This window comes from Argiope bruennichi, chromosome 10 (assembly GCF_947563725.1).
Source record: "Argiope bruennichi chromosome 10, qqArgBrue1.1, whole genome shotgun sequence".
Classification (NCBI taxonomy): domain Eukaryota; kingdom Metazoa; phylum Arthropoda; class Arachnida; order Araneae; family Araneidae; genus Argiope; species Argiope bruennichi.
In genome coordinates, this window is record NC_079160.1 from 105,666,526 (window position 1) to 105,690,728 (window position 24,203).

The 24,203-nt window shown below is 25.5% G+C and overlaps 1 protein-coding gene and 1 long non-coding RNA gene across 2 annotated transcripts in view; both read right to left on the reverse strand.

Moving 5' to 3' along the window:
- Positions 1-1,715: 1,715 nt before the first annotated feature.
- LOC129987919 (uncharacterized) lies at positions 1,716-9,627 on the reverse strand. The gene is made up of 4 exons (XR_008785616.1): positions 9,510-9,627; positions 7,998-8,018; positions 4,543-4,563; positions 1,716-1,736 (listed from the first exon to the last, which is right to left on the reverse strand). It is a non-coding gene; the product is annotated as an uncharacterized LOC129987919 (long non-coding RNA).
- Positions 9,628-10,000: 373 nt separating this feature from the next.
- The window catches only part of LOC129987695 (collagen alpha-2(V) chain-like), a 170,000-nt gene continuing 155,797 nt past the window's right edge, over positions 10,001-24,203 (reverse strand). The window contains exons 101-110 of the mRNA XM_056095646.1: positions 23,823-23,840; positions 21,819-21,842; positions 19,243-19,272; positions 18,091-18,114; positions 17,255-17,287; positions 16,388-16,411; positions 12,237-12,266; positions 10,881-10,895; positions 10,734-10,742; positions 10,001-10,017 (exon numbers count right to left, since the gene is read on the reverse strand). Coding sequence (XP_055951621.1) covers positions 10,001-10,017; positions 10,734-10,742; positions 10,881-10,895; positions 12,237-12,266; positions 16,388-16,411; positions 17,255-17,287; positions 18,091-18,114; positions 19,243-19,272; positions 21,819-21,842; positions 23,823-23,840 — 224 coding nt within the window. The remainder of the gene's footprint in view (positions 10,018-10,733; positions 10,743-10,880; positions 10,896-12,236; positions 12,267-16,387; positions 16,412-17,254; positions 17,288-18,090; positions 18,115-19,242; positions 19,273-21,818; positions 21,843-23,822; positions 23,841-24,203) is intronic.

Below are 24,203 nucleotides of genomic sequence, written 5' to 3' on the forward strand. Positions count from 1 at the left end.
TTCAAATCTTCACGCCAGGCATATAGAAAAAAGTGTGGGATCAGTAATTTCATCGCCTCAATATCTTTTGTATTTCAGGAAGGATTCATACTGAACACTCACTTATAACTGTGTTGGAGCTAAATTTTCACCTATTATTTATGATTTCCGTAGAATAACAATATTGACATTTTTTTTCCTTTTAATGACTCTGCAAAAAGTGACATATTCACTTACGTACACATTGTATAGGGCTGTCCAGTTACAGCATTGAAGATTAGAAACCAAATACATTTTACCAATACAGTTTTTTAAATTTCCATTGAATAACAGGGCTATAATGTGTCTTTTTTCTTTTAATTGTCCTGCAAAATTTAGCATATTCCTTTATGTACATTCTGTATAAGGGTGTACATAAAACATTGAAGCCTAAAAACCAAATACATATTGCTCTCCCGGTTAACCACGGGGGGGAGGCACCTCGAAATGAGGATGGGGTGCTTCCGGCATGGTGGTTGGATCTCACCTCCCTGGATGGTACACAAATAGGTGGGGGATCTGACTCCTCCCATCGATGACGGGACGCACTTCCTTCGGGGAGGGTTGTACCATGACCGGTGATGGCCCTTAGAATTCAACCACAGTTCCCGCCAGTGCTGCTGTTGCGGGGGTCCGGTCATTCAGGTTTATGGTTTAACTCTGTGTGCTTTCTTGGTGGGTCGGAGAGTCAGATGGTTGATTTACTTTCCCGTTTTCCAGAATTTGATCAAATAATTAAATATTAATTTATTCACATGAAATTATAGATATTCCAAACTATATTTGGATATTAATGCTGTTCCACATTTATTCGTAATAAATTTTGAGACAAAAGCTTGGCATAACACACACAAAAAAAATAGTCTCAATCAGTAAAAAATGTATGCAATAATATAGGTTACGAACTATAGTAATTAATCCTCAAGATCTAAAATTCGGATTTCCAAAGTGTTTCTTTAAACATCATATCGTGGTGAACAATAAGGCCTTCACCTGCCTTTAATTGTAACCAAGTCTCTTGATATTAAATGCTAATTAAAAATGTGAAGGTTCGAACAATCTATCATCTAATTATCCGTTGTATTCCACGGTATTGTAATTTTACTTTTTTATTCACCGCAAATACTGCCTAGATGATAAACAGAATCGTTGTTGATTTGTCTTTCAACAATGGAAAGAAATGACGCAATTTCATTTCTTTGTAACAATAAAATATGTTGTTGAAAACTTCTGAAAATTATTAATTTTACCCAGTTGGCAAAATTCAGGCACAGATGAAATGGCAAATTAATAGATATCCTTAAAATTATTGTTTTCAATGTTAAAATGTTGTAAAAATTATTTCGGAAAAAAATTGCTTTCGAAAGTTATCGTGGAGTAGCCATTAGTCTTAGAATTCGGCTTATTGCAGAAATATCTGCATTCATTCATGATCTTTTCTAATGAAATATTGACTGAAACTAATATAATTCTAGAGAGTTGGAAAATAATTTCCATAATTAAGAAATTTATTATCGATGCATAGTGTCGTTGAATCAAATTATATTTTCATCCATGATTAGGAGTTTGACGAAATAATATTCCCGTGTTCAACATAACATGGAATTAATGTTATTTAAAATATTTATTTTATTATCCAATGTTAAAAAATCTCCAAGGTAAAGTGAAGTATTTAAAAGTTGAAATATAAAACTTACTTGCAAAATCAGTTAAAGAGTCTGAAAATAATATTACATCAGTACAGAGTAAAAAAAAATGATATTAAAATGTCAATTAAAAGACATTTTTCTTAATAAATAATTATTGCTCATAGAACATTATTTGCTTATACTCAAACAAAATGGATAAATATGTTATATGTGCAAAATTTATATTCACATTCAATAATAAAGACATTCATATTTTTATTGAATTATTATTTTATTATGGATATTATTTATATAAATGGTAATATCACCTTCGACAATTTATGATTACATTAAACGGATTTTCTGTATGTTATAAAGGAATAGCACGGCTTGGAGAATTCAGCTCGTACTTTCTATATTTATTGTATATCTACATATTTCTACCCATTCGTATATAAATGCCCTACCCAACAATATTGAAGAAATATTCCTTAAATTTTCCAGTAAGGCATATAAACCAGTAAGTAAGCGGTGATTTACAAGGAACGACGTAGCTTGTCCATAAACATACTCACTTTCCCACAGAATTGAAAGATTACAAAACTGTATGTAGGACTTCTTTCTACTGTATATTATACTTAATATTAGTTTTTCTAATATTAATCACTTTTACTGTATATTTATCTTAAAAATTAATAATTTTATTAAATAAATTATTTTTTATTTATTAAATTTTTATATATAATTTAATGCTTTATATATATATATATATATATATTAAAAATAATAATTTAAATTAAATTAACAGTTTACCAATATTTACAACAAAATAGTAATCATTTTTACTTGTTGAGTAATAGTTTAGTTATATGATACATGAATTAGAGCTATAACTGAAAATGTCAACTTTTAAATAATTATAAATACTATTTAGCCGGTGATAAATAATTACTCATATTGCTGTAATCGTAAAACTATTCCTGCGGATATTTTTTATTTACATATTTTAGAAATTTTCTACTTTTATCAACAGTGAACTATTTATTGTATTTCAATACAGTTTTCCAAACAATGTATATCATGATCATATTCGAATTAAACTTGTATAATTGTGTTTTTTTTATTGGCCTATAAAAGTTAGCTTCTTAAAATTGAATTAAAGATGTACATTTTGAAGATAATCTTTTCTTCAAATCGGATGGCTGGTGTGCTTTAATGTGTTAAGATAATCGCCCATAATTGTATTTAGTTAATTACATGCTGTAACAAATAAGCCTTATTAATAATATCCCAATTCGAATTAGATTTCTAAATTCTCAGCCTATCCATGCCGGTTATTTTTCAGAGATGGCATTAAATGGTAAAAAGAATAATGTATTGAAATTTTTCATTTTAATAAATATTAATCAATATATCAACATTTTATTTTACTGGATAAATTCGATAATTCACTTCAGAACAAAAACAACAAAAACAAAATTCTTGATAAAGACATGGTTGATAAAAATATTTTAGATTAAATTCAAAGACAAAATTATAATGCATCAGTATCTCACGAGATTTAATAGCTTTCAACTTCCAAATTTTCTGCAATTATCGGATTTATAAAATATATAGAAAATAATTTGTGGAGAATTTATGCAATCGCAGAGAAGTTAATCAGGCGAACACAGATATTTTATAATATCATGGCTTCTAAGAAATTCTTAAATTTATGAAAATTTACAAGCAGAAAGAAAAAAAATCCCAACTGAATGAAATTAGAATTTGAGTGATATGATTGCTATGATTTTTCAGTCTCTATTTTTTTAAAAAAAATTATAATGAGCTTACAATTCATTTCGTAGTATAGGATGTTCATTAATTATTGTCGGGGTTTCCGTACCTCATAACTTTCGAATAAAAAATATTACGCAAAAACCGATTACGTATTCGTAAATTACAACTCAAAGAATTTTATTAATGATATTAAAGTGTAAAGCTTGCACAATTTGCACTTTGTAGGCATTCAGCTGAAGGCGATTATGTATTCGTAAATTCGCTGAACAAATTTTGACTTTTGATAATCGTGCGGGTTCTCCGAGCCCCATATTCTACAGTTATGTTTATTCACTTTTTCTGACACATGAAAAGTGGATTCGTCACTGAAGAACCATTTCCGAAGGTAATTTTCATCATCCTCAATTCGAGTCAAAATTTGTTCAGCGAATTTACGAATACATAATCGCCTTCAGCTGAATGCCTACAAAGTGCAAATTGTGAAAGCTTTTACACTTTAAAATCATTAATAAAATTCTTTGAGTTGTAATTTACGAATACGTCATCGGTTTTTGCGCAATATTTTTTATTCGAAAATTATGAGGTACGGAAACCCCGACAATAATTAATGAACACCCTGTATTATTTGTGAATTAAATCTTACTGTTAATTTGAAATTCGCAGTTTTTCTATTCATATAAGAGGTTCCATCTATGCTAAAAAGTTTTATTTTGTTCATTGCTTTTAGTTGGTGGGTAACAAAACTAATTAAACAAAAAATTAAACTAATTTGTCATCGTATGGGGAATTACATTCATTTTTATTTATTTAATTCAAACGCATTTTAACGTGATATTTTTAGTGTCTCCATCAGTTTATAAGATATGCTTAAAGACGAAACTTAAGTCATAGTTTCATAAAATAATTCCAATTTTTTAAAATATCATTGCAAATATTTATTTATATTTCATTCTACTGGGTTATATGAATTTGTATACTATAACAGCTTTTATAGCAACGCAGATGATGCATTAAACTGTAAACAAATAAGTAAATAAACTTTATTCTCTTATTAATAACAATCTGTGTATAGTAGAAAGAAGAAACTGCCAATTATGATATAAATGGAAATACTTACTGAAAATATCGCTGGACATGCCTGAAATATTTTATTATTGTTAGTCTTAACATTATCAACATACAACATAATATATCATTTCTGTGTAAAAATGGTTAAAAATAAATTATAACCTAGAATGTGATATAAACAGTTGAAGGTGGAAGAAACTAAAGATGCTGGGTTAGTGAACTGAAATAATTATATTTTTTTCTTCTATGGCTGGTTCTAAGCTGGCTTCTGTTACCATTAGTCCATTGATTTTTTTTAATTATATTTTCTTAAAAGTTTTGAGAAGCAGCAAGAAGTTTTAAATTTTAAATTCGAGTGGGTAATCAACGAGCAATACATACAAGCAAAAACATTTGATAAATGATTCTAATAACGAAAGAATATCAGATAATATACACGGATACACATGTTAACAGACGTTGCATAAAATAAAAAGACACTAAAACAATTATGTAGATGATGATATAGAATGTTCTGTTTGATGGCGTTAAGGAACTAACTAAAGAAAATTTATATTGCTACTTCTAAATAATACCTAAAATACAAAGAGATAAATGCAATTCCATAAAACTGCATGGAAAAATTAAAGATAAAAATACAATTCCTTAATGTAATATTTTAAAATAATATAAGGGCAATTGAATCAGGTAAAATTGCATGTAAAAATTAAAGATAAAAATATTATTCCACAATGTAATCTTTTAAAATAATATGAGGGCAATTGAATGGGATTAAAAACATTAGTTCTCACATTCTGAAGATTATTTTATTATTATTATTTCTCTTGTATATAGACTCAAATATTTATAGACTTTTTAGTTTTAGAAAGAATTATAAATAATATTTTGATCTAGAACCGAACTGCATGTTTTTACAATAAAATAAAATTCATATTAAATCTACTTTCTTGAGTCCTGTTTTACTGATTTCAGCCTGTGCATCTTCAAATTTTGTTAGAAAACTGAATTTAATGTCAAATGATAGTTTAAATTAATTGATTAAATTATTCATTGAAGCATTTATTTGTTTTAAATATTCATTGGTTTGTTGCATATTCATTTTGCACATCAAAAAAAATTTCAATTCAAAACTATTTATAATTTGCTAGAAGTTAAATTAATAATTTCAACTTATTATTACTTTATTAAATTTTACAAGAGGATAGGAGAAACATCGCTACATAACGCTATTTAAATGTTCTTAGAATGTAGTTAGGGATTGCAATACTGGTATACCGGGATACCGAATACCGGTATTTTGAGCCATTTGTACAATTTTGTAATACCAGTATTCACAAGTTTAAATACCGGTTTTTCGGCACTTACTAGAAATTTTTAAAATTGTCTCACTATATGTTCAGGGATAGCCAACATAGCAAAATAATGTACGTTTTTGTTTTTATGTTTCCCTAACTGGCAAAATCAATTAATTAATTAATGGCTTAATTAATTGCTTAAATCTAAATTAGCGAAACATGGATTATCCCTGAAAAAAGAAATTGTATCCATAATGACTGATGGAGAAACAGTTATGAAAAAAAGTTGAAAGTTGATTGATGCAAATCAGCAGTTGTTCTATGCTCATGGAATTCAGTTAGGAATAATAGATGCATTATAAAAAAAATAAAGAACAGAAGAATCCAAATACTGTGGATATAGAAACTTCGGATTCCAACTTTGAAGAGAATAAGAGTGAGAGTGATATTGACAATGAAGATAATAACAATGTAATTGTTGAAGAAGTTATTGCTAATGAGGATGAGATATTAACCCATCAAGAATTGCTTCCTATAATTTATTTAGTTTGGACATTTGTTAAGATATTTAAACGTTCCTCTATAAAAGATGACATATTATTAAAATACATACTAACTGAAAATAAAACAGAATATATGTTAATATTAGATTTTAAAACACGTTGGCACCGTTTACTCCTAACAGCACACATCTCTATCTGAAGATTATATATTACATTCAAAAATCGCACAGAAGAAAGGCATATCGAAATAGAAAATGTCTTATTGTATTTACATCATTATAATGATTTTAAAAATGAAAATGAAAAGAAGAAAAGAAAATAACGAATTCAAATCTGATTAAGTTTATAGTAAATTTTCTTAAAACTTTTTACTCACAAACCTCTCCACATTCAAAAGAATTCGGTACAGTTATCAAATATTATGAATGTCGATAGTGAAAAGGAATTACCTCTTGAACAAAAATCAGAATTAGGGATAAATAGAAAAAATTTCAACGAACCAAAATACAATACAGAAATCAGCTATATCCAAAACCATCCGACGAGAAATCGATTTATTTAAAGATGAGGGATTTAGAGGTAAATACTTGGAAAAAGTATATCGCACATTGCCAATACCAATGATATGGGGGTTTTAGAGAAGCTTCTAGGCTCGATGGCCTTTTATCTTCTATTCGGCTAAATTGACAGATTAGTAACAGACAATATATATTGAACGTAACTTTGAGGGTGTTATTATAATTTTTTTAATAATTATGAGGAATATTTTTGATAAAAGAAAAATAATAATAAGAAGAAGAATTAATTTTATTAATTGTTAGTTATTAATATTTTACCTAGCGTTGCTAATATCTATGTATTAGAATATGTGCATTGGACCCTCACATAGCTAACAGTACCACCAACTAGCGTAGATGCCGAAAGAGCGTTTTCGACAGCTGGTCATTTTTACACAAAATTTCTTTTCAGGCTTAATGACAGTACAATGGATGCATTATGTTTTTTAAGATCACATTTCAAAAAGTTGTAATAGTACCCCAGACTGAATAGTGATATTTACACTTTTTTGTGATTTAAATAAATAAGATGTTTCTTTACTTTTTTGTGATTATATACTGTTATAATTTATAAGTTCCAAATTAATTTTTGTGATAGTTACACTCTCTAATAAAGCTGACAAATAAAACAAAGAAACGCCTGTGTTTTCTTTCTTTTTCTAAAATTTCTAATACCGGTATTAAAACCGGTATCCCGGTATTAAGATCTAAAAAATACCGAATATCGGTATTGTAATTTTGGTTCGGTATTGCAATCCCTAAATGTAGTAACTCTTAACTCAGTTATATCTGACTCAGTCGTATCTGAAGAAGTTGTATTCTAAAATTCAATCGTACACTCGCATCTGACAAAGTTGTATTCTAAAATTCAGTAGTACAGTCGCATCTGAAGAAGATGTATTCTAAAATTCAGTTGTACAGTCATCGCTAATTATTATTTTTGCGAAACAATTTAGGTAAACATTTTTCCAAGAAGTCGAATCAGTTAACCGGTTAAAGTGTAGAAAACATACAAAAACATATTCGTGAAACTGCATTTTTAAAACTAAGGAATCAAAATAATTGACAGTTTGAATGATTAACAAAAAAACACACAACTCTTCCTGAAAAAGAAGCTTATTTTATTTATAACATAATTTTGCTACTTACCGAAAAGATGAGAGAATTCATCTGAAATATATTTATCTTATTATAGTACTTATATCATTACTAATCAAAATAAATTTAGCATATTAGTTACAAAACAAATAAAACAATGAGAAAATGTAGAATCGGAAATTTTGAAGATCACCATGAGCAATAAATATTTTGGAGATGGAATTCATCATTTTCAGATGACGAGGACGTAACCTGAGTCCGAAATCCCCTTAAACGTCCACGTCACATTAATGAATTAACAATTGTCTCTAAAGAATTAAGCTACAGCATTCCTGATTCACAATGGATCATTAAGATTTCTTTTGCAGTATATACCTCTGCCATCTAGACAATGAATGCTAAAAAACGCAAATGAACAGCTCTGCCCCACCCCAACAAAAAATGTAAAATACATTGCATTTGTAACGAAAGAGCTCTAAAATATGCATCGAATAGTCATTTCTTCCCTAAAACACAGAAAATTCTTAAAAAATAATATTAATTAAATGATTTTGTTTTGTCTTAAATCAAAAAACACAATAACATATTTTTTTTTTAATTTGGAGTATTTACTAGGAAAAAAATTTACCCAAGGTGTTCTTGAACACATTCATTGTTCCCACATCAAATGCCGCAATTTGCTGGGTACGTATCCCATTAAATTCGCCATTCTTTCATCAATTTAAGAGTGGAAGTTTTGGACAATATGCTGGTTGAGGTATTGCCTTGCGCCTTTAAATACTGAGTAAACTACGAAATCTGTTCAGAATATGTAAATTATGAAACGGATCACTTAAGAACGAGGATTATATTAAATTTATTTCATACAGAAAGCTACGAAAGAGAACAAGAACAACATCGAAATATTTATTATATATATTATTTGTCCTTGATAGTTTCTATTTGTATGCAATATGCAAACTTTTAATACGAGTAAAAGTGTATAAAAGTATATTAAAAGTACTCCAATATGTGATATTTATTTCGGTTTTTCGGTTAGGGTGTAAATACGATCGACGTGCTACTTTTTTCTATGCAGATTTATTTTTACATATAGAATTAAAGAAATATCTTGCTATGTTTCATTTTATTAACTATTTTTAATCTTATTTAAATCTTAGTTTTATATAAATAATCAAGCTACAGAATTCCTGACAATATTGTCATATAAATTAAATTTACTTCATGACTTTGCATCGGAAACGTGATGAATTATATTTTATTTCCGAAATACTTGCGAGAACTCTATCCTCTATAAGACATGCTTGAAGTTGAACCATGAATGTGCGACTACAAATTTTTGTACGGGTAAAAACATAGTTGGAACATTGTTTTTCTGAATTATGTTTGATTTAAAAGAAATTTCACATTATTTTATATTCCAGTCTATATAAAGCCATTAGTTTTGCACAGCAGCATTTTTATTATAGCTTACTGAATTTGCTCTGAATATGTATTCATAACTATTGCTATTGTAATAAATATGAAGTTGTTAGAAGTAATAAAATTAATCGGATGACTTACCAAAAAGATTCGGTATTAAATTTGCAAGATCTGAAATAGTTATTTTATGATTAATATATTAACAATCAAAAGAATTTACTGTTATTATATTAAACCAAAATAAAAGCCATAGAATAATTGTAGTAAATCAGCTTTTGCAATTTTTCGCTTGAGGGTCTTAAAAGAACCCTAACTCTGTAATAGAACTTTAAAATACCGAAAACGACATGCAAGCATAAAAAATATGTAATGCTACCAATGCATAATTATTTCAATACCAAACAAATTAACTGTAAAACCTGTATTATAAGAATCACTAAAGTTGACTATAACTAGCATAAAAAAATGAAATCAGTAAAAAATTGGATCAAGTAAAACATGACTGTATAGAGTCAGCTCGTAAAATAAGAATCACTGAAGTTGATTTTAACTAGAATGTAAAATGAAATCATTAAAAAAAATGGATAAATTAAAATATGATTATAAAAAGAATCAGCTCGCTAAGCAACAATTCAGCACCGTGATTTCCCTATAAGAAGATGGGGGGAAATTGTAAAGTCTTCCATGTAGCACGTCATTCTGTTAGTGCGGCTTTGAAATAGATTTAACTAAATTATTCATTCTTGAAATTGCATATCCGAAATATATCGTCTAAAAGAATAATCATGTCTATTTTTGAATACTGGATACCTTAAAAAAATTACTAATCTACTTATTTAGTTTTTTTATACTTTTTTCATATAAAGGAATTTTTCTTTGCCTGAGTGCTTATGTATAAGCATTTGGATATTGGATTCAGATAAAATTCTAGGAGATTTATTGATTGTTCATGAGCTATTCCGCGCAATTACTCTATGTATTCATAAGCTTAAATTAAAGAGTATTTTTTCTTATTTCGGAGTATTAGATGACTTAAGTAAATAAATTTAATTTTTCATATTAAATTTTGGGTTATCCCCCACCTGAGTGCTTGATATTGAATAGATGACGTATTACTAAGGCTTCAATGGAGGTAATATTTTTAAGCTTCAGATATAATTTAAAAAATATAATTGTTTCTCCCCAAAATATGTTATTTATATTGGCATAATAATATTTCAAACGCATAGACTTTAAAAGTGAAATATTTTATATTCTAACTGAAGATAATCTGTTCAATTCTAATTTGTAATTTTTTTGTTATCTTTGAAACCAGATCTTTTATTAAAAGGTTAATTTAGATTAATAATAATATGCCCAACATACCTAGATCACCTGTAAAAGCAAGAAATTTTATAAATTTTCAAAGTTTTTTTTTATATATATATATAAATAAGGAAATAAATATTATTTGGCATAGAAAAAGTTTTACAATGTTATCGCGACATATGAATAAATTTTGAAGTTACTTACCTCCTAATCCACCATCTTCAAAAGAAAAAAAAAGGATTAGTTTTTTTTTAATACTTCATTTCTTATTTTATGATTCAAGAAAGCTTTTATTTAAATCAATTTTGTCAAATATATAATTCTATTAAACTGCCTGTCGTTGAATTTTTCATGATATGAATGCTTAAAAAAAAACTAATAAATATTTTCACACAGAAGTGCTCGAGAAAAATTATCTCAGTACATGAATTTTGCTTTAAAGTGAAATTCCTGTAAAGTACTCTAAACTTAATAATTATTATATTTCGAGTACTTTATCATGACAATACAACAAGTTGTATAACAATATAAGTTGTTTGATTTAATGATTTTATAGATAAATTGTATGATTGTCAGTATTATTGTTTAACAATATAAGTTTTAAAAAATGCATGTCAAATGATACATGTTTTTACTGATTTCCTGTACATTTTGAGGAGAGAAACGATGTGCATTGTATATTTCACTTCAAACTCAAGTAAAAAAAGATTTAAAAACAAGATAAATTGTTTAATCTTTCCTTTTTCAAATAATTTACTTTTTGAATTTGAGAAAAACATACTTTTTCGAAATTTACAATTACTTTTTAAAGAAAATATTTTATTTTTTGAATTTTCTTCTTTTTACGGAATGCTTTAATTTAAATCTTCCAAACATTTTACTATTGGACAGGCTATATACATTGGAATATAGTCTGTTTGAAAAACATTTAGAATAATCTCCATTAGAAAACATTTTGCTTGAAAGAATTTGTAACAATATTAGCATAGAAATTTCTTCCATTGAAAGTGTTTGTGACAATATTGGTAAGATAATTTCTTCCACTCAATGGTATTTCGAGTACTTATCTTGATAACGTAAAATGTTGTGAAGAAACTTTTCAAAGTTTTCTGATATTTTCAATACAGAGTGTTTTGGGTTACTTGCGTGATAATATTGGAATGGGAAATATTTTCACTCTATAGTATTTCAAATATTTTACCATGAAATCATAAAGAGGTGAGCAAAAGTTTTGTTATATTCTTATACGAGTCTTCCCGTATAAATTATGTTTTATGTTAAAGAGTAAAACGATGCTTCGTAATAATTTTAAATATGGAGTTAAAACATTCAATAAATCTGGGAATTTTGCATCAAAAGTGAATATATTTAAAATTATGTCTTTATAAAATACCTATCAACGTAAATTCATAACTTTTATCAACTTTGACTTATATTTAACATTAATAAATATGCAACAAAATGAATCATTTAAATGATTTGTACTTTTAACTGATTTTCTATGTTAAAAAAATTCTGTGGATGGCTTAATATAATTAATAAGTGAGAAATCAAACTTACCCGTCAATGATGATAGAAGACTAGACAAATCTGAAATGTTAAATTTATGATTAATTATTCAGAATTCATCTGAATTAGTTTTTTTTATATCTAAGTAATGACCAGAAAAACGTAATAAAATTAACATATAAGGTTTAGAGACATTTTAGTTTGAAGGTACAATTCGATAATCTTATATTTTAGTGTTTTGAAAATAAATGCTATGATCATTTATTTAAAATTCACCTGAATTAGTTACTTTTATAACTAAGTAAAAAAATACACCTTAATAAATATGACATATAAGGTTTGGGGGACATTTTATCTTGAAGGTAAAATTCTGTTATCTTATATTAAAACATCAAATATTTTAGTGTTTGCAAAAGTAATTAAATTAATAAACAAAGAAAAGTAACCAAGTTAAGAAAGGTACATATATTTATTTTTGAGCTTAAGTAACTCTTCAACATTAAGATATTTGATTATCAAAGGAAATAATTAAAAAAAAATAATTCGCAATATGCAATTATTTCCCCCAAAAGGGGAATTCTGAATAGTAATTTTCAGATGTTGCTACATTGTTCATGCAAAATATCATTCCAGTAGTACGATTTCAGAAAGTTTGATAACGTACCATGTTTTCTATACTTATGAAAAGAAATGTTATTATATGTATGGGCAATTACGTCTGTTATATCCAGACAAAATTAACATTTTTGCATCCATTAATTTTGGCTCGCTAATAAAATTATAGCCTATAAATTCAGGCACATTAGTTCAATGCAATTTGAAGCTTGGATTTTAATATTTAATTAATAATTTTTATTTAGTGTTTTGAGTTGATTTGGAGATATTTCGCCTTCATTTGTTCTTAATTCACTTCTTATGACTATGCAAATGAAAAAATGAATCGGACAGTACAAATAATTATCGTGCCGATGAAGCTTATATTGGACATCTAATCTGATTAAGCCTATTTGAAAAAAAAAATACTCAAATTTTCCGAAATATTTTAAGAACTAATTATGATTTTTTTTCTAAGAAGTCTTAGAGTATTTACAGTTTTGTATAAGTTGCGATAAATTTCATGAATAAAAATGAATTCTGCATGGCCTTCTTTGTGCTTAAATTTTGAATTTTATTTAATAAAGTAAATCAGGGTTTTTAAGTAAATCTGCATTAAATAAAAGAAATGTAATTTTAATTTAAATTTTTGTTGATCTTTGGCGAATGGCTGCTCTTTAAAATTGAAATATAAAAAGCAAATAGCATATTTGACTTACCTAGACCTGTTGTAAAAGTAAAACAACATATGTCATCCTTTCGAACCATTAATACAAATTTAACTTGAGTATGAGAACAATTATAAATACTTTTCAGAGTCTTTATATTACTGAAAAAATTTGAAATCCACTATTCTATAGAATGCCTAGGACATTTAGACAAAGCATACATTAATTAACATTTTACATTTTTTTCGCTTTTATATACAATGCCAAGTAACAAACCGGCAAAGTAAGAAATATACCACAGATTCGTTTGGAAAATCACTTGATTTTGGTGACGCACAATACTTCTAACCTTCATCTTAGTCTCAGAATTTGTAACTCTAAATAATGCAGGCATTTAAAAAAAAGATTGATCAAGATATTGTTTTTGATATTTTTCTCAAAAGAATTTATTATTCTATAAAATTGTCTAATATAATAGTATAAAATACGTTATACAATATATATATAGCATAATCAAATAGTATAATCTAACTAAACTATCTAGTCTTTGCTAATTCTATAGAATACTATCATTGTATTTTTCGCAAGTAACGTGCACATTCATGCCATTGCGTATATTAAAGTAAGTAAATTTGAGGGTTTATTTTGAAAAAAAACATGAACGATTAGTTATGAAAGGGTTGCCCTTCGATAGGAGCAAACTTTATAATTTTAATCGTTTTATACCAAGGTAGCTGAATTGCACTAAGGACTACTTGTTTAGTCTTTGCTAAGTTGCAGTCACAGGCTGATTATGAGTCAGGATTCGGATGTTATTGATGGATTTTCAAGATCTACGGATGTAAGCTGCTCGAGATTCCTGTTTGATGTTTCATTGATACAATTGTGTGATCTTCATTTTGAAAAAAAAATCATTGAATTGAAGCAGTCTTATACCTCTAGAGGCAGATTTATTAACTCTTGAAATCATAAAATTGAAAAAAAGGGATTGATTATAGTATGAAGTCTGTAGAGCTTCCGTTAAATGCCTAGGCCAAATTTAATTAACCTTAAAAAAAGAGAATCTGTAATATTTTACAAAAATAAAATTCAGAAGTAATGCATGTAATAAAAACAGTTTTCTTAAAGTACTCTTTCATTTGGAAACCGAATTTATTTTTTAAATGTAATCATTGTTTCCTTTTTAGCAAGTAATTTTTAATTTATTACTGAAACTACGCAGGTCATTCAAAAAATTATATCCCTCCCTTAAAAAATTTCAATAAACGGCAATTTTGATAGATCTTTCTAGAAGCACTTCAGATACTTATATGTAACGTATGATGTAATGGTTTCACGCGCTAATTTTAATTTGGCATACAAATTGCAAAGGTATGTAAGGATTCATTTTTTTGGAACAAAATGGTGTAATTGCACTGAAATTTGTTTGTAATTGCATGAATTGTATGAGGAAAATACAATTTCACGTCAGGTTATCTCGAAGTGAATAAATATACAGATATAGGCAGTATTGACACAAGAGAAACTGAATTAAATTCTGAAACTGAAACAAAAAATAACTGAAACAAATTCTGAGATCGCAGCTCTCATGAATGCCATTGAACATAAATTTTTTGCAGAAGCATTATAAAAAAACCTAATTTAATTTCGCTAAATTTAAAATTTGCAGGAAACTTTCTGAGGTAATTAAAGTTACTTTAAAACTGCAATCCTGTTTATTTTTCCTTAAGCAGTGCGATTAATTTTTTAATTGATTATCCTATTATTTCTTTCTCAAATACTTTATTAAGAGGTGAAGTATGTATGGAACTCAAATTTAATTAAATTTCTCGACATATTGATATTTTTGAAAATTTTGATGACGGAATATCAAAAATTAAATCCCAAGAAAACAAAAATCATATCTAATAAGAATAGAAATTTTCAAAAGAATCATCAAATCAGAAAATGCTTAAATATAACAATTACTGTTTCGAAAAAGAAATCATACTTTTTTTGAAGATTTATCATGAAATACTTTAAATTAAAATTTGTTAAAAACCATAAAATGCACCATTTTTAACAAAATTTGTTAACTTTGTATATTTATTAGTTATAATTTTAAAGAAACTATCAATAAATATTTAAGCTGCAATTGTGCAAATATTTATTAAGTTTTTAATCTGAAATAATTGAACTAAAATTCTTGAACTAAGATATCGATATTTTTAAGAAAGTGGTATTTCATTCACGCTTTACACGAATTTTGCAAAAATAATACAGTTATCTGAAAATTAATTTCTTTTCAGGCGCCTAACATTGGAAAAAACTCAGTATTTAATAGTGTCTTTTTTTATTTGATTTCAATGAAAATTATATTGCAAAACAGTTTTACAATAATTAATTTTATAACGAATCTGTTGAATACTATCTATTCAACCTGAAACAAATTCCGAATCGAGCGATTCTAAAATTGCGATCTTAATTTTAGAAATATTAACTTATTATTAATAATAATAATATATCTTATTATTAACGTATTTTATTCTCTTCATAAATGGGATTATTTACTTTCTAACCGATATACATCTGCAAATATTTATGCATTTCCTCGAATTAAATGCACATATATCTGATGAAGTTATTTTTTTCTTATCATTAAGTTTTAATTTCCGCTTCTGGCGCTTAGTACCGAATTCAGTTTTTGTCAAAATTTCGAAAAATATCACTTTTGTATAATTCTTTTAGTTCTAATTTTCAGTCAGTTTAAAAATATTGATAAATATTTCACACCAATGGATTTATATTTTAATTATTTTCTGAAAGTTTTAAGGTTAAACTCATTCTAGTATATATATATCTCTTTTCGAAAATTTAAATAAAATAAAGAAATGGAAAAAAAAGTATTTTTCTAATGTCTTTATTCTAAAATAAGATTATTTCCCGATTATAAGTACTTACCTCCTGATCCTTTAGAGCCACCACCTGTAATAATAATACATTTCCTCATATTAATCAAGAATATCATTTATTGATTTTTTTTCTTCTTATCCTTATTTTATTCTTATTTATTTAATTTCATTTTACGTCGTATTAAATTTTAATTTCCATTTTTAATTTTAATAATCAATCCAGTTTTATAGAAGTTTCTTTTCAGTATAATTTCTTTCATTATAATTTAGAATGTGCTTTAAAACTTTTAGAAAAGTATTCAACCCAAAGAGTTCGGGATGATATTGTCATGGGAATATTTTGAAATTTTAGGTATTTTTAATGATTTCAATTAATAAATTAAAGAATTGTGCAATATTTCTTAAATAAAAATGTTTTTAAGTCCTTTCTACCTATGTTTAAACATGCGATTCCTTATATTGTATACTAATGTTTCATTGCCATTTTTATGGTGTCATTAGAATATTTGACTGCGAACGTGAAATATTGTTCATTAATAATGCATTTTAAAAATTTCTGTAAATAAAAATTCATGAGATTTGCAAAACTATTGATTATCTGTTATACTACAAAATATTTATAAAAATTGTTATTGTATAACAACAATTATTATAAATATTTTGTATTAAATATATTAAATATTTAATAATATTATAATATATTAAAAAATAAATATTATAAAATATAAATAGTATATTAAATATTTATTTAATATATTATTAAATAAATTTTGTATTAAATATATTTAAAATTAATATTTTGTTGACCAATCACTTTATAATTATCACTTATGGAAGAATTAAGAATTATGAAAAATATCACTATGTCACTTTTATGGAAGAAATAGCGTCGTTTATAATTTACGAAAAAACTTACCATCCAGCAATGAAAGAAAATCTGAGAAGCCGCCTGAAAGATCAATTTCATAATTAGTATTTAACAATTTCCTTATTAGTATCTATTAGTAATACATTTAGTATTAGTATTATTCATTAAGACTACTCAATAATAGCGGGTGATTTTTGTAGCGTCAAACTTTGATAGAAAAGTTTTGGAAGAGTAATGTATATTAAATTTGAAAAAATTCAATATCCTGCATATTCTTTCGATATGAAAGTTAAAGAGGGTTTTTCATCAATACTTTCAGATTCTTATATTTGAATTAATTTTACAAAAAGTGAAGAAATAACATTCTTTTAACTAATTATTACCACTTCTGCTCCAAATTTATTGGATAATAATAAAGCGATTAATAATCAGAAATGTTAAATTCATTCCTGTTGTCAATTTATGCTTTTCCTGAAGGTATTAGAGAGGAAAATATTCTATATTATATTTTCTTTCTGAAAAACTTATTGCATATTAGTTACATATTCCTGTTAATGAAATTAGATGTTCTTAATATTTAGTTTTAATTTCGACTTTTAATGCTAAATATCTAATCCAGTTTTTGTCAAAATTCTTCCTGCGTTCTACCTTCTTTATGTATGCTTCTTGATTCCTATTTTTCAGTTTGTTCCAAACCAATTATAAATTTTTAGCACTAATTTATTTATATTTTAATAATTTCTGTAAGATTTTGATGAGAAGACATTCTAATATATATTTTTTTCCAGGAAATTCGAATGAAGTTAAAAAATAATAATAAAAGAATATTTACTTTGCGCTTTATTCTTAACTAATATATTTCTTTCGTGATAATGAACACTTACCTAATAATCCTCCAGATCCACCACCTGTAATAATAATGTATTTCGTCATATTAATTATGCATGATATTAATTGAAATTATTTTATTATTGTTAAGAAACTACAAACCATAAAATTTAAGCAATATTTATGAAACTAACTAAAAAAGTAAAACTTTTCTGAATCAGCAACCTTTAAAAGAAAGATATATTGGACTTTTAGAACTCCAATGCTGCTACATCTTAATATTTTTGCTACATTTTTTTGCAATTAAAATTTAATGCTTATTTTTATTCGGTTTATTATTGTTATTAAGTTTTAATTTCCATTTTTACGTTTAGTAACAAACCCTGCTTTTATCAAAATTTCGAAATATATCATTTCTGTATAATTTTTTTAATTTTAATTTTCAGTCTGTTTTAATACATTTCGAAAATATTCACATCAAAGAATTCAGAATTAAATTGATTGGGAATTTTTTCTAATTTCTGGTACTTCAAATGCTTTGCTTTGATAACATAGAGAACTGTGAATGTTTTTTTTATTATTATTATTTTATGTCAAGATGTATTTAAGTTCTTTCTGTTCATGAGATGTTGATTATTAAGCTTTAAACTGCCGTTCAGTTAACATTTTCATGGAGTTATAAGAATTTTTGTATCAAAAGAGAAATATCATTTATTAATAATTTCAAATGCTTTACCTTTATAGATTAATGAACAAAAAGTTTTTCTATTCCTTTTTTTATGCAATGCATTAAAGTCACGCATATAAACATATAGGAGATTAATTTCAAAATTGAAGCGTTTTTACAATTTTGAAGGAATTATAAAAGTGTTTTTCATTATAAGTGAATTATCATTTATAAATAATACATTTTTAAAATTTCTATATATGCAAATTCATGAATTTTTCCGAACAATCGACTTTTAATTCTATTATTGAATATTTATCAAAAGCTAAAAATAAAACATTTGAAAAATTCTTGTAAATGAAATTTCATGAGTTTTGCAGAAAAGTCGAATTTCCTCTATATTTCAAATTATTTATCAAAGGGGGGGGGGGTAGAAAATGCCTTTAACGGATCACTTTTATGCTAAATCACTGTTTACGTAATTTATTTACAACTTTTATGGAAAAAACGATTTAGTTTGTAGTTGAAAAATTAGACTTACCTGTCAGCAATGAAAAGATGTCTGGCAAGCCTGAAAAATGAATTTAATTATTATTATTTACACATAAAGATGATTAAATATTATAGGATGATTTTGTAACACCACACATTGATAGAAAAGTTGCCAGAAAAATACTTCGTATTCAATTCGAAAAAAATTCGTATCCTACAATTATTTTTAGACAAAAGTTAATAAAAATTTTTCAGGTTTTTTTAAGTTGAATTTATTAAACAAACCTAGAAGAAATAATATTCTTCTAATTAATTATTACCACTTCTGCTCCAAGATAATTAGATAATAGCCTAACAATTAATAATCAGACATACTGAATTCATATTTGACTATCATAAATTGAATAAACATAACATACAAAAATTCAACAAAAAATAAAGTCTGTGTGAATACGTAAAATAATTATGGTAATTAGGTTTTTTGGTTTTCATATAGCACAATGTAAAATATGAAATGACTTTTTTCCTGCAAGATTCCTGACATAGTTCAAAATTTTTAATTCTAACATTTTAACTCTGTGCTAAATAAACACTAAATAATTGATGAATATACTGTGCAAGAAACTGGTTTTGCTATGAAATGATTGAAAGCATTCTGAATGCGATATAGAGGAAATATGTTAACTGTAATCGGAAATTATATAATTATCTGAAAGGCAAGAAAAGTTTGATTTTTTTAAAGAATAGTGTCATATTAACATTGCAAGTATATTAGCTTTCAATTAATTTAATCTTCCAATAACGTCAATATTATATCTTTCCTCACTATTAAAAATAAAAATATGATCAATGGAAACCATTAGAATCAATGCACAATTTAAATACAATATTTTTTTCGTTGCTTATTAATATTTCTAATGCGTAGAAATATGCTATACAATAATGGAAACTTTTTATAATGGAGATATTAATGTTATTTTGAAAAACTGATAACATATATGAAATTTCTTTAATAATTTGTTAAAAATAATAATTTGTAAATCTTTGCTGTAAATAGAAGAACTTTAGAAATTTTAATAATCCGTTAGTATAGCCAAATTCGTGATTTTTATTACTTGATTTCATTTTCAGTTATTGTTAATAATTTGGGCACAGTAAATATTTTCGAATTGAAAAGCAGTTATTTGATGCATTTTATATCGCAATTTCATGGCGATAAATGAGTTTTTGGGCACAAACTATATACTTAATACCAAAACGAAAAACGATCTTAAATGTGCTTTGACTAATTAAAATATTCTCAAAAAATATGCTGTCTTTAAGATGTAGCTATTAGTATGAAGAATATTTTTTTATGTCATTGAACATAAATAACATGAGCATTTTTCTTTGAAGAAACATGCTTAATTATTATCAATGTGCTCAAAATTTTAGTAACGCTTTGTAAAGAATACAAAGTTTATATTCAATTGTATATCCTATATCAACATCGTTTTTGTGATTGAATGATTAAAACTAAATTATAATTTGAATTATTTTTTAAATAATGTTTAATAATATTTTTTTAAAAAAATAAATGTTTGGAATTAGATGATAATTTCACGAGTTGACGATTCTGACAGGATTCCCCCCCCCCCCGGATATTATCTAATGGATTGGAACTTTTCTAGATTTCGGATGTCTGAATACCAAATAATATAAATAAAAAATGTTAACACATTTATATTTGAAAATAAAAGATATTTTCTACTTATCACCTCCTTCTTCTATTGTAAAAGCAAAGGCATTAGAAAGTTACTCAAAATTTATTTTAATTGTAAATTGAATAATTTCATCTAAATTTTGTATAAAACATCCGTCATTTATTATTGTAATATGATATATTATGTATCATTTCATTAAATATTGTAATATGATATATTTTGTTTACAGGCATTAAATTATGATGACTTATTCAGGCATAATCAAACACATTTGTCTAAAAAATAATATAGTGCCAAAAGAAATTTATTCCAAATTAAAAAAAAATTATTTTAAAGTTCAGCATATCCAGTGTCGAAAGATCTTAAACCGTATTTTTTTTTAGCCATCAGTTGATTGCTAATATACAGACTCTTATATGATTCACTCTCAGAACCACTGATATAACTCCGTGCTTAAAAATTAATGAAAATATTTCTTTATTTTTTAAAATTTTATATTTCTGCATTAAAGGGATGGGGCATTTAGTATGACAATTATTTAAAAATTATCAACCGTAGAGCAAGAAATTACTCTTAAAATTCTGAGATCTGTTTGAGAAGCTGTCATTTATAACCTTTTAATATCAAATATGAAATTAAATTTATTTTTTCAATATAAGATTATGTATATGATAAATTTAGCTGATATGAATTGTTCGATGTATAAATCTATGTTTTGTGTTTTCTTTAATCTTCACTTTAAATCAGTCAGTTACTTACAAATCCAGTATATATACACTCTTTAAAGATATGGAATGAAAAATATTATATTAACTTTACATTATTAAGTACAAAATTAATTCAAACCATAATATACGTATTAATAATACATTCTTCAAATTGCAATTTGTATTTTCTTTTTATTCTGAATAAGTTTACTTACTTTCAGAGTCCTTCTTTGATTTATCTGATAAGAAAAATAAAAGTTCCAACTCATTACTTACTAATAATGTTTATAGGAAAATATATTTTTTTCTTTTTTAACATTTATCTGTTTCTGAAGCTCATTTTTTATTATTAAAATATAAATATAGCATAATAACATAATAAAGATAATAATAACATAAACGATAATAATAACGATATATTAATAACAAAAATTATAATAATAACGATATGTTAATGACATAAACTATAATAATAATGATATAATAATAACATATTTTTCAGAATGTCTGCGAAAAAAGGAAACGCGATTCTTATATTTCGACAAAGAAAATGTACGGTACATTTTGAACTTGTGCTGAATTGTTTTAACATAAAAAGAATTTAAAATTGTTAATAAGTTGCATTTTAATTTACTCTCAATATAGTAGATAACTTATCCTATGCTTAAGAAAGCAGATAAGCTTTCAATAATAATTCTAAATATGGATCAATGGAAACATTTAAATTAGCTTTTTATGTTAAAAAAGTAAAATATTAAAATTTTCAATGAAATAAAACTAAGCTTTAAAAATTAACTAAGCATTTAGATTTTTTGAAATAAAAACATGACATTAAGAATTTTCTAATTAATAAAAGAGATTTTAATTATCCATTATCCCATTAGTGACAAAAGCCATACTTTTATTCGCAAATTTAGAGCTTTATATGTCATCTTCTGGCAAGCTGAAATTTTGAGTGTAGTTTTGTAACTAATGATGTGACAGATAGTGCCAGTATAATGTAAAATGTTTTAGCAAATTTTCTGTGATTAATAAATTTAAATAATGTTAATTAATTTAAATTTTTCATTTGCAAAATTCTTAGTTTTGTTAGAATTATTTCTTACGTTCTTTTCCATGTTGATCTAAAAATAATTATATGTTTCATTATTTTCGTTACATATACTGTTTTAAGAAATTATTTGCTATCAAATTTTTTTAGTGAGTTAAATTTTGATTACCAATATAAAGAATTTTTTAAAAAAATTGTGAATCATGATATTTAAACTATATCTTATATAGTAATATTATTTCAGAAATCTTTATTCATGTGTGCCACTACATTGTTTCTTTATCATGATGTATTTGACCTTTTTAATTGAAGAAAAATATTTTTTAATATTCTTTATATAATTTTACGAAATCAATTTTTAAAAATTAGAATTTTCTCGAAATATAGCAATAATGAAATTTGATGGGGTGTGCCAAGAATAAAAACAACATTAATTTTAATTTCGAAACTACTTCATGCTATGTCACAAAATATTTATAAAAGAAATTAATGAGAAATAATTGCATATTTAATTAACAATTATCACTTCTTTTGAAGGAATTGTACTGTTTTTTTAATGAATAAAATTCACAGCCCAATAATGACAGAAGGCCTGACCGTCTCAAATAACAGTTGCAATTTATTTATTTGAATACTAAAATGATAAAGATAAGAGATGTACTAGTGTTTTTGAAACATCATATATTGATAAAAAAGTTAACATTATCAAAAACTCCCTCAAACATTTCAGAGAAATATGATATTAAGTGTAATATGATTGAAAATATTCTCTGCGAATTCTTTCTGTATGAAAGTTAATGAAACTCTATATCAAATATATTAGCTCTTGATATTTGAATTGATTTTACGAAAATAGAAGATAAAATAACAATTTATTAATTTTTACCACTTTTGCGAGAAAATAATTAGTAAATACTCATTAAAATCATCTATTACTTAAATGGCATTTTTTAAAAACCTAAAACTTTAGCTTTAAATTTCAAGTTTTGATAAGCTGATATTTTGCTTCTTTTTTGTAGTTATTGAAATAAGAAGTTAAGGCTAAATGTTTACCATATAATATAAACAATTTCTAAACTATTTTTCCGATGATTTATTAATTTAAATAAATTACTGAATTCAATGTCTCGTTTTTAAAAGATTTAAATTTGTAAATATCATTACTTACGTTCGTTTCCGTGCTTATCTAAAAAAATATTTGTATCAATATTTTAATTACGTATGTTATTTCAGGAAATCTTTTTCAAAGATATTTCATTTTTTCTCAGTAAAATTTTTTTTAGCAATTTTAAGAAATAGTTATGTTTGAAAAATTGAAAATTGGAAGGATTTATATTATCTCTTATACAGTTATATTATTTGAAATATATTTATTGATGATTTCTAGTAACATTTCTTTCAACAATACATTCTAAATTTTTTTGAATCTTTTTTATGCTTTTTACGAAAATAATTGGAAAAAACATGACTGATAGTAAAATACAGCAATAACTGAATTATGATGCCACTGGCCTAAAATATAAAGAAGATTATTTTTCCTTTCATTTGA